Here is a 12,705-nt window from a genome sequence, read left to right as displayed (position 1 = left end):
CCTCACTCAAGCAATTATGAACAAAAGGGTTAAAAGTACAAGCATATCCAACTACCAGTAATGCCAAAACAAAACATACTTGACACCTCTAATGCATGCAAACAAATGCAAGAAACTTACCAGATATCAGATCTTAAAACTTGACTAAGTAACATGTGAAGTCAGAAAAGGAAAAAACTCATGGATTGTCCAGACCCCTGTTTTCAGATATACATCCAGTTCCCTGTGATAGCTGTTGGTACTGACATTTCTTCATGGAACAGTTACTCTGTAATGGGAGATAGGGCAATTATCTTGTTTACTTGATGTCTGTGGCATTGATTCAGAATTCTCCTATAAGAACTTTCAGGTTGTGACTTCCAAATGGGCCTTCAGATTCTGAAGAATGGTCATTGGACCTGAAACATTAACCCTACTTTCTCTCCACAGAGCTGCCAGACCTGCTGAGTTTTCCCAGCAATTTCTGTTTTTGTTTATCCTTCAGATTGACAGTTCAATTTTGGCAAGAGATACTTAAAACAAGTCAGCACGTGGTGTCTGTTCCCTCTCTACTGAAACATCTTTCTTCCTGAATGTTTGTTAATCTTTTTATGCCCAAGTCCAGGGGTACATGAACCTGCCTCAGAGAGCTTTGTTGATCTGGCATCTCCTAAATTTCACAAATGCAACATTTCAACTGTTTTCAGCCAGGGTCGGTCGCATCAAATTTGTTCCTTTCAAAAATTGTGTGTTATGAATAACTTATGAATTTATTGATTTTGTAATTTTTAGATTACATATTGACATTACAAAATAATAATGAAAAATCCAAACATGAACAATTTGTACAATGGAAAGTGCTAACAGATGTTTATATAATTGTACTTAGATGCTCTAATTTATGTTATTATTTGTCTTTCATTGGCCGTGCACTGAAACATTCTCGTTGTCATTTTGTGCAGTGATACATGTGGGTAGTCTATGGTTATTTTGATTGTGTATGGTCCATTGGTTGGAAGTAATATTTCTTGTTGTTAGATTACACTTTGTCAGTTCTTCTTCCTCTGTCAAAAAGAATGGTTCAGAAAGGAATCAAAGGTAATGAATGCCAAACTGAAATTTGTTGTAACAGATATGGTTTAATATTATTTATTGAAGCTAATCAATAAGATTAGGTTAAAAATTACAAAGTTACATTGCACATTTTGAAAAGCAGTAAGAATATTTTGGCCTACAACCTGTAATGGAAGCTCATTATAAGTGTACTAGAAGCTGTAAACTTGTTTTTGTAATCATATTCCTAATGTTAACATTAACATTTCTTTATCTGCGATGATGGTGTTTTTAGTGATTCCCACAGCCAAAACTCTCAATGTATATCTCAATTATATTTCCACACAACTGAGAAAGGTCCACTTTTATCACATTCTACCCACTTTAAATCTGATTTGCAGTCCTAACATGCACCAAGACATGTTCATTCTCACTCCTACTCATTGGCCTAGACATTTTCTAATCAACATATTCAGGGATGATGATGCTCATCATTGGTGGTCCTTCTCAGATGAGGGTCACTCTCTTCCACTCTCAGGTTGAGTCAATAGGTAGTTGTATAGACCAATGCAGCTACTGCAGTCTCTGTTACACATGGGACTTAAGGTGGTCACGGGAAGGGGTAGATGGGCCATTGGTGTGGCGCACTCTCCTTTTGATGGTTTCACCTGGCTTCTGGTTTTTCCCAACAGCAACCCTCGAGGTGCTCAATGCCTTCCCGCATGTTCCTCCTCCACTTTGGATAGCCTTGGGCCAGTGATTCTCAGGTGTCTGTGGGAATGGCACAGGGATGATTTACACATTTCTCAAGCAGTAGAATTTTAATTCAGGCCTCTTGCATTAGCTCGCAGATAAGCAAAGTCTTGATTTTAATATTTGAATTTTAAATTCAAAATGTTTCACTTTTCCCTATCTCTGTAATCACTTCAAGCCTTGTAACCAACTTTAAATATTTACACTTCTCTAATTTTGTTCACTTGAGCGTCCCTAATTTTAATTGTTTTGCTTTTGATAGCTGTGTCTTCAGCTGCCAAAGCTGTGTCTCTGAGTTCCCTCTCTAAACCTGTCTGTTACTCAACCTTCTTTTCTCATGATAACATCATGTACAGTTGACCTCTTTGACAAAGGTTTTGGAGATCTACCCTTAAATCTAATTAGCTGAGAGACGTTCTTTTTCATAATGCTCCAATTAAGCATAAGTTGACATTTTATTATGTTAAACAAACTAGAAATGCAAGTTTTTGCTGTCATTATGTACTTCAGATGTCAGCTACTTCTAAGCTTGTGTGACAATGAACAAACTGATTCTGGAAATTAATGATAGGGAAAGAATTTATAGGAAACCAGAAAAAAAGAAATGGATAGGAAACAATTAAATTATTTTGGGAATTATAACAACTGATTACATTTTCAACTGTTTTGTATTATATAACAGTTTATGGCACATCAAGTTGTCTTCATAATTTTTTTTCTCTTAACAGCATTTCCAACCTGCACTCCACTAACTCAGTTCACTTGTAATAACGGAAGGTGCATTACAATTAAATGGCGTTGTGATTCAGGTAATACAGTCATGCAAGACAGAACTGGCTTGTCGAGAATAATATTTTATACAATATCTCTATTCTTTCTTTACATTGATTTCAGAGTGAATTGGAAAGCTTGCATTCACTTTTATCAGTTTTTTTTAAATTTAAAAGTAGTGTTTTTACATTTTGTCTTGTAGGAGCAATACAGCACAAAATCCGGAAAGTAGATCTCAAGAACTATCCATAATCTCTCGGCTAGGGAGTGGTATTAGTAAATTTAAAAATATAATTTCCAATTATTTTGATTTAATATAATTTAGATACCGAGACTGAAAGGTTTAACTATAGAGGACACCTTGCATAGATTTATCTTATATTCTATTGAATTCAGAAGATAGTGGATTGATTTAATTTGGCACATTTAAAATGATAAAAAAGTTCTGGTAGGGTAGTTATAGACAAACTATTTCCCCTAATAGGTGAAACAACAGTGATGGGAAAGTGTCTTAGATTCAAAGCTTTGCCATTTACGAGAGTGAGACCAGGAAGGAGTTTTTCACACGAAGGGGAGTAGAGATCTCGAATTCTATCTTCCTAAAGTTTGAGAATGCTTTAAATGTTCAAAATTGATCACAGTCTTTTTTTAAGATTAATGTATCAAGGGATATCAATCAAAATCAAGTAAATGAATTTGTATACAAATCAGCCCTGACCTGATGAATTACAGAGCAAGCTAGAGATGCTGTTGGCTTTCTCCTGTCACTGTTTCTAGATGTTGAAATAGATAAAGTTTCATTGCATCACTGGAATTCTAAAGCAGGGAGCTAATGTTAGCTTCATTTGAAACGTTAATCAGACCGCATTTGGAGAACTGTGTGAAGTTCTGTTTTACATACAACAAAAAGAATATTAAAGCACTGCAGGAATTATTGAAGATTTAGGAGGATGTTACTGGAACTGAAAGAATATTACTACAGAAAGACTTAGTGGGTTGAATATATTTCTTGGAAGGAAAGTAGAAAACCAAGGGCAAGGGAATGCTAATCATCTTTAAAATTACAAAGGGTGTAGTTGGAATGAACGGAATTGTGGAATCTATGCAATTCCATGATGAAAGGCATTTTAAAAATTTTACTTGAAATTTCCAACAAAGTTCATAAAGGTTCCAGACATTTTAAATGCCATGATCACACAATATCATCATGCAAATCAGAAGGAGAATCACACAGCTAAGCAGGAGACTATTTCAGCCAACGTGACTGTGGCAACTCTTTGAAAAATTTATCCAATTTAACCCCACTTTGCTGTCATCCCATATCTCTGGGTTGATCTCAAATTCAGTGCTCATTTTACCACTGGTATTCATGTACCTCTTCAAGTGTAGACTCTAATAGTGATTCAGCTTCTTTTTGTTAATTTTTCTCATAAACTGAAAACAGAACCTGACATCGTGAAAATGAGAGCCTCATCTTCCGCCTAGGAACCCTCCAACCACAAGGGATGAATGCAGATTTCTCCAGCTTCCTCATTTCCCCTCCCCCTACCTTATCTCAGTCCCAACCCTCAGACTCAGCACCGCCTTCTTGACCTGCAATCTTCTTCCCGACCTCTCCTCCCCCACCCCCTCTCCATCCTATCACCCTCACCTTAACCTCCTTCCACCTATCGCATTCCCAACGCTCCTCCCCCAAGTCCCTCCTCCCTACCTTTTATCTTAGCTTGCTTGGCACACCTTCCTCATTCCTGAAGAAGGGCATATGCCCGAAACGTCGATTCTCCTGCTCCTTGGATGCTGCCTGACCTGTGCGCTTTTCCAGCAACACATTTTTTAGCTCATCGTGAAATTTTACAAAGTCCTACGATCTTGTCTGTCCATTAAAATAATAAAATGCACATGGTTTTAGTAGACTACTCACTCTGTTTTGCCTCTGATTTCTCCTTTGATTTCACGAATATCTAATAGTAATATGAGAGTTAAAAGTAACAGATTTTAAGTCCAAGCTAATCTAATTGTAACATTCAGTGGATTAATGGTGCAACGTCACACAGTCAGCAGCATACATTTACAAGTAAAATGATATTTACTGCAAAATGCTGGATCCCCTAAGGCTCTGTTTAATATTGTTGTCAATTATTTTGATGTTTTATACCATCAAAGATGATGTGGAAATATAGCCAGAAGATCATACGTTTGGGCCCTCATCTGTACTGAGTTAGCTCATCTTGCCAATGGCAACATTGCTATGGTAGAATTCAACTCAATAATCTCCTGCCATAGGGAATTACTTCTAATTAGTGCACGTGTTCAAACATCATGCAAGGATATGATCAAGGTAGGCTGTAATGCCCTCCAACATCAAAGAGCCTGCATGCCAGAATTGCAAAAAAAAAACAATCAGTTGGACAAAGTACAGAAGGATTGTGGGCACATGTTGAACATATGCCTTAGATGGGTCAGAATCCTGAAGCAAGAAGAGATTTTATTCAAATCTCATAATAAATGTGCAATAATCCTATAACTCCTATACTCAGGCAGCATAATGGCTTAGGGGTGACCATTGCTGCCTCATAGCCCTAGGGACCTGATTAGTATTCTACACTCGGGCGATTGTCTGTATGCAGTTTGTACATTTCTCTGGGTTCCTGAGTTTCCTCCCACAATTCAAAGATGTGTATCTAAGGTAGACAGGCCCACATGTCCAGGGATGTGCGGAATGGGTGAATTAATCATGGACAAGGCTCAGTTGCAGAGATAGAGTGGTGGGGTGGGTCTGAGTGTGATGTTCTTTGGAGGAATGGTATGGACTCAATGGGCCAAATGGTCTGCTTCCACACTGTAAGGATTCTATGATTCTATAACTGCTGTTCCGCTTGACCTTCAGTAGTAATACTCATTGGGCACTTTTGTTAACCATTTGTGGCCTATGATTGAAAACTTGGTGTACTAGTGTTTCTCATAATGTTGCTTGTGTTACAGATGATGACTGTGGAGATGGCAGTGATGAGGTGGGTTGTTCTCCTTCCTGTACCAACACTCAGTTCAAATGTAACAATGGCCGGTGTGTTCCGGAGCATTGGATCTGTGATGGAGACAATGACTGTGGTGATTTTAGCGATGAAACCCACGCCAATTGTACAGAACAAGGTATTGTGTGCTAAGTAACTAGCATTGTAGATTTTCCAAAGCTGTAATATCTTGGGGCAGAATCAAAAGAATGCAAAAACAATCATTGTTATACAAGCATGGTCATGTACTTCCCACTTAAACCACCCCCATCATCCACCCAAGACTATTGGACAGCACTTTATATGTGTATACTAGCGAAAGACGAACATGGGCAATATTGATAACCATGGCCTCATTAATATCATTATATTAGAACCAAAGTGACAAACCTATTTGCAAGATGCTCTGTGAGTGATCTAAGTGTTTGTGACTTTTTGATTTAAACGAAAACTTAGTTCACTCCAGAAATATATGTAAATCTATGATCTCATGGCACCAATATAGGTGTTGCCATATTAGAGTTTACAAAGTTAAAGATATACTTAGCTCCTACTTCTAATTCATTACGAAGACTGGGAAGGGACAGGATTGTGAGATATATAATATGCCCAAAAGAGTAGATAAACAGATATTCACTGCCTATTTAACTTTAAATGTTTTTACAAAAGGGGCATATGCGTAAGCTTCATGTCAGAGTAGACAACAGAAGAAAGTTTGTCTCTAGCTATTCAGATTTGAATATTGTTAAAAGTCTTTTTTGATATTCACATAATTTCAGAATTATGCAGATTCTGTTTATTGTGTTACAAAAAGTTGGATTCATGATTCAAATGATCCTTTCACCCAATGTTAGTCATCATTTTGAATGCCATTTGCTATAATGCTATGTTATATTTGAAGATAATCAAATACAAGTGAATGCTGTCCACCAATCAAAATGTAGAGAGATTGCTCAGAAGAGAAGAAATTATAAATACTTGCTAATACATGTAATGATACAAATCATGATTCTATCAGATTCATGATGAGTTATGGCTGAATGTTAATACAAGGTCTCCTGCCTCCACCCTCTTCCCCCCAACACCATGTAGCAGTCTGCCCTACAGACATTGTGCGACCATTGGTTTGTTAATAATTAGAGATAGCTTCCCCACTTCACCCCGCCAACAATTAGGTAGCTGGCAATTCTCTTGTGTTGGCAGTTCCACTGGACACGGGGCAACAGCGAGGACTACAGCAAATGCATGAGGAGAGTGCATTAGGGTTGATCCTCAATGTGAAGATTTCCAGATTTTTGTGGATATGAGGCTGGTAAGCCCATGAAATAACTCCACAGAGTCTGTCACCAAGTTACCCTTTATTTTCACGTGCACAATACGTGGACTCTGACCAGCTAGCTCAGCTCAGACTTTAGAGTGAAGACAATCTCTTGAGACTCCTTTTTATTTTCTTTTTTTTCTCTTTCTTTATTTTTTCTTTTTTTTTAACACCCCCCACACTACAGCCTAATCACGGTAGTGCTTATTTTTTCCCTATGGACTCCTGTTTATATTTTTTTTCCTGGTTATATTTTTTTAATTTAACCCCCACACTACCACCTAAGTGCGGTAGTGCTTATTTTTTCCCCAGCACCCATGGTGTGTGTGTGTGCAGGTGTGAGACACAGTGAAAGAAACAAACTGCATGAATCTTTATTCAAATTCCACCACCAGGAAGATAGGAAAACACCCGGGTGACCAGTGAAGACTCCTTTTTCTTTTCTTTTCTTTTCTTTTTTTCAAAGGGCAGTGCTGTGTGATCAAAAACAGTGAAGGGGAGGGTAGAATCCCCTGTTTATTTTATTTTTTCCCATGGTGTTTGTGTGTGTGCAGTTGTGAGACACAGTGAAAGACACAAAGTGCATGAATCTTTATTCAAATTCCACCAACAGGAAGATAGGAAAACACCCGGGTGGCCAGTGAAGACTCCTTTTTTTTTCTTTTCTTTTCTTTTTTTCAAAGGGCAGTGCTTGATGATCAAAAACAGTGAAGGGGAGGGTAAAACTGTTGTTTATTATTTTTTTTTTCCACCACCAGGAAGATAGGAAAACACCCGGGTGGCCAGTGACAAACACTGCCCTTCACATCAAAGGGCAGTGCTGAGTGATCAAAAACAGTGAAGGGGAGGGTAGAATCACCTGTTTATTTTATTTTTTCCCATGATGTGTGTGTGTGCAGTTGTGAGACACAGTGAAAGACACAAAGTGCACGAATCTTTATTCAAATTCCACCACCAGGAAGATAGGAAAACACCCGGGTGGCCAGTGAAGACTCCTTTTTATATCTGTCAGCTAGGACCCCTTGATTGGCCCACATTAGCCCCAAACAAGGATGCATACTTAATGAGATCAATCTGGCCAACATCGTTCCAATCATTGCAGCCCAAAAGTGTGGGGGATAGGAGATTGGGTGCCAAAGTTAACATGAGAAGGTGTGGGGGTGATATGTTAGCTGGACTCAAATCTCGAGGAGTGATCTGCAATGGGCAAGGGAGCTCATCTCCCGTTTCTAGTTTATAATTCAACAAGTTTTACCTGGCGGGCTGGCGATATGGCTCTGGGCCACCCTGTCTTTGAATAAAATCCCAGAAGGAGACTTTTACATAGCTGTTAGTTAACTACACATATATTACTATATTCTATCTCCTAAACTGCACAGAATATATATCTGATTTTATTTTTATTTTGGTAAGCATGGAAACACTTTATTGTATCTCATTGATAATCAAAATGGGTTTTATCTTCCTTGAGGGGGTATTTGTGCATTGCCTTAGAAATATTGATGTAGATTTTTCATTTCTTTAAAGAATTGCTTTTGAAAATTGGTCAACCACGTAGAAAGCATTCAATTTTCATGTCTGTTAAAATCAATAGTTCTGTGATAGTTTGCAGATTCGCAATGTTTGGGCAGCCAGTTGAACATATACTTGGTATTAGATTTGAAGCTCTTGAACTTTTCTTCTTTGAATATTAACAACATTAATAAATAGTACTTGATAACATATTTAAATACTTGTTAATGAAATATTTTTACTGCAAATGCTGATTCTGAAATAATTAACTTTATAGTATGTATATAGTTAGTGTATAGCTCAATCATTTCAACTAAAATGGAAGCTGATTTAAAATAATATTTAAAAATATTAAATAAATCATGTTTCATGCTCAGCATTTTCACTGATTTCCTAACCAGCTAAGTGATGAAATGACACATGGTCACTAAGTTAAATCAATCATTTAAAGTTTGCAGTTAGATATTTCAGGGAGTTCCACAATAGAAAAGAACATAGTTGTGGCTGTGAGGAAACTCATAGGTGAAACCATTGACGGAGCTTTGCAGGATTGATACTTTATTTTCAGTTCTATGGAGAGGGATGGCTATACGTGTGGTATACAAATGAATTGACTTCATACACTTTCATGCATGAATGATTTGTTATAATTTAGAAGGTTAGCACATTCGCATAGAGTAAGACATCTCTTTTTACAAGATTTTCAGTCCTGCTTAATTAGTTTCTTGTTCTGCTCAGCCATTGATGTTGGGGGCTAGTTAATCCATCATAATTCTGCCTGAGTCTCAAATTAATCATGGTCCATGCTTCTGCAGGTTTCATTGAATCAGTTTGACAAAGCAATCTTTTGGTTACTAACAAAAAACATATGAAAAAAGATGTGCCCTTTAACTCTAAATAAAACAACTTAACAATTATTAACTTCTCCATTACTAAGGTCCTTGAGTTGTATAATCATAATTTAGTCTGTTTTATCATGCTTTGTCAAATTCAGAATAGTTATTTTGAAAATATGCTTTAACAGTAATGTATTCCTCTGGTTTCTTGAATTAGTCCTATCTGCGAAAAGTTTATCTGTAAATAGTGAGCACTCCTGTTTCAATTAACACTTGTGGTTTCTAATGCTCTGTTTGAATTAATATTCCCACTCCTACGCTAATGAATCTCTGCTGAAGCATTACATTTTGATATCGTACTCCAGTATTAATCAGAACATTGGCACAGTCAAATCTTATATTTGGAATGAAAGCACAAATGCTAAGAGTACTGGAGAAATTTGATAAAATATGAAATATTGAGGTAAACGTTTTGAAGAAACAACAATTAATATAATTCTTATAGCCTTATCATATTTACTTTTCTCAAATAATTGCATTAAATGTAAGTACATTGTTTGTATTCTCCTTACAGCCACAAGGTCACCTGGTGGTTGTCACAGAAAACAATTTCAGTGCTATTTAGATGGCAACTGTGTTCCACAACGATGGCATTGCGATGGGGATTGGGACTGTGAAGATGGCAGTGATGAAAGCAACTGTGAAAGAAGCACAAGAATGTGTGACTCTCATTTAGAATTCAAATGCAAAGACACAGGTATGACTGAATAATGCACTTTGTGGTGACCTTGTGTCAACAACAACTTACACTTGCATAGCATTTTTAAAGTAACAAACATTCCAAAGCTGCAACTATACAAAACGCTGGTGTGGCCACACTTGGACTATTGTGTACAGTCCTGGTCACCATATTTCGGGAAAGATGTGGAAGCATTGGAAAAGGTGCAGAGGAGATTTACCAGGATGTTGCCTGGTCTGGAGGGAAGGTCCTATGAGAAAAGGCTAAGATACTTGAACCTGTTCTCATTGGCAAGAAGAAGGCTAAGAGGGGATTTGATAGAGACATACAACATGATCAGAGGAATAGATAGGGTAGACAGTGAAAGTTTTTTTCCGAGGATGATGACGTCAGCTTGTACAAGGGGGCATAACTACAAATTGAGGGGTATAGATTTAAGAAAAATATCAGAGGCATGTTCTTTACACAGAGAGTGGTAAGGGCGTGGAATGCCCTACCTGCTAATATCGTCAACTCAGCCACATTAGGGAGATTTAAACAATCCTTGGATAAGCATGGATGATGATGGGATAATGTAGGGGGATGAGCTGAGAATAGTTCATAGGTCAGCACAATATCGAGGGCTTGAAGGGCCTCTTCTGTGCTGTATTGTTCTATGTTCTACTTGCTACGTAGAAGCAGTGATAAACAAAACCTGAAAAATAACTCGGGATGGTGGCTGAAAAACATGATCTCAATTTTTAAAAAGTACATTTTGCAGAACGTTTTGACAAAGGTGGGAAAAGTTGTATGGTTCATGAATAGAGTCCAGAGTTGTGCCACTGATGGTAAAGCAGAAGGATTAATGCACAGAAGACTGAAGATCCAAAAGGGATTCACATCAATTAGGACAGTGGTACTGAAGTAGGTAGCAGAAATTAAGGAGTATTTAAGTTATAACTTGATTTACAACTGAGAGCAAGGATTCAAAAATAATTGAATTCAGGGGTTAGAAACCAATTAAATGGAAACAGGAGTAATGCAAAAGTGAAATAGCACAAGAAAGAGACAGTGGAGCGTTGAGCAATTTGGGTCTTTCTCAGTTTGAAGTCAAAAAATTTGGTCTGATCATGCTATAGATGAAAGTATCATTTTGGGGAGATAAGGACAAGGAAGGACTATACTGCAGAGGTGGAAATCATTGACTTGGTGATAATTGGAGGTGAAGTTTGAGATTCAACAAAGTGTGTGAGAAATGCAATCAGTTGAAGATGCAATAATGTGACTGGCCTCAACAATGTTCAGTTCTTGAAAATTCTCGCTTATTTTCACAAGCTGGAAAATTAAAGGCTAGGATTTGAAGTGAATGTTATGATGCAATGCTGTAACAGGGCAGCATTAAGTGTCCACACAAAATCAAAATTTGAATTTAGGCTTCAGCATAATACTATTGATGGGAAACAGTGGGGTTAAAGTTAGAGACTTACATTGCAAAAAGGAGGCCTGTGATTTTTTTTTTTCTTTTTTTTAGTGACAAACACTGCCCTTCACATCAAAACATTCCTCCTTTTTTTTTTATTTAACCCCCACACTACCACCTAAGTGCAGTAGTGCTTATTTTATCCCCAGCACCCATGGTGTGTGTGTGTGTAGGTGTGAGACACAGTGAAAGACACAAAGTGCACGAATCTTTATTCAAATTCCACCACCAGGAAGATAGGAAAACACCCGGGTGGCCAGTGACAAACACTGCCCTTCACATCAAAGGGCAGGCCTGTGATTTTTTTTTCTTTTTTTATTATTTTTTTTTTTCTTTTCCTTTTTTTCCTTTCTATTTTTTTTCTTTTTCTTTTAACCCCACACTACCACCTAAGTGCGGTAGTGCTTATTTTTTCCCCAGCACCCATGGTGTGTGTGTGCAGGGGTGAGACACAGTGGAAGACACAAAGTGCACGAATCTTTATTCAAATTCCACCACCAGGAAGATAGGAAAACACCCGGGTGGCCAGTGACAAACACTGCCCTTCACATCAAAGGGCAATGCTGTGTGATCAAAACAGTGAAGGGGAGGGTAGGGACTAAATCAAAATAGAATTGGAGGGAGGCCTGTGATTTTATAAGCAGCAGGAGAGGTGTTGCATTGGTCACCCATCTATGGACCAATTGAGGGCCCTAATTAGGCAGTTGCTATTACGTAAGGGCCTTATCTCACTACCATTCAAATTTCATAGGCAGTTAGGAGAGGCCTAGACCCAACAAGTTTGCCCCTAAGGATGCCTCAGGAACAGAGGTCATAGAGTCATAGAGATGTACAGTATGGAAATGGACCCTTTGGTCCAACCTGCCCATGCTGACCAGATATCCAACTCAATCTAGTCCCACCTGCCAGCACCCAGCCCATATCCCTCCAAATCCTTCCTATTCATATACCCATCCAAATGCCTCTTAAATGTTGCAATTGTACCAGCCTCCAACACACCCTCTGTGTGAAAAGGTTGCCCCTTAGGTCTCTTCTTTATCTTTCCCCACTCTCTCTAAACCTATGCCCTCTCATTCTGGACTCTCCAACCCCAGGGAAAAGACTTTGTCTATTTATCCTATCCATGCCCCTCATAATTTTGTAAACCTTTATAAGGTCACCCCTCAGCCTCTGACACTCCAGGGAAAACAGCCGCAGCCTGTTCAGCCTCTCCCTTTAGCTCAAATTCTCCAACCCTGGCAATATCCTCGTAAATCTTTTCTGCACCCTTTCAA

General features: G+C 38.1%; 1 protein-coding gene across 1 annotated transcript in view; it reads left to right on the top strand.

Annotated features, from left to right (window-relative positions):
- LOC122551725 (low-density lipoprotein receptor-related protein 1-like) overlaps nucleotides 1-12,705 on the top strand; it is a 1,892,490-nt gene that overhangs the window by 1,118,958 nt on the left and 760,827 nt on the right. The window contains exons 19-21 of the mRNA XM_043694091.1: nucleotides 2,514-2,594; nucleotides 5,539-5,706; nucleotides 9,808-9,990. Coding sequence (XP_043550026.1) covers nucleotides 2,514-2,594; nucleotides 5,539-5,706; nucleotides 9,808-9,990 — 432 coding nt within the window. The remainder of the gene's footprint in view (nucleotides 1-2,513; nucleotides 2,595-5,538; nucleotides 5,707-9,807; nucleotides 9,991-12,705) is intronic.

This window comes from Chiloscyllium plagiosum, chromosome 7 (genome assembly GCF_004010195.1).
Source record: "Chiloscyllium plagiosum isolate BGI_BamShark_2017 chromosome 7, ASM401019v2, whole genome shotgun sequence".
Classification (NCBI taxonomy): Eukaryota; Metazoa; Chordata; class Chondrichthyes; order Orectolobiformes; family Hemiscylliidae; genus Chiloscyllium; species Chiloscyllium plagiosum.
Note: the sequence above shows the minus strand (reverse complement) of the source record. Positions and strands in the feature narration are given on the sequence as shown.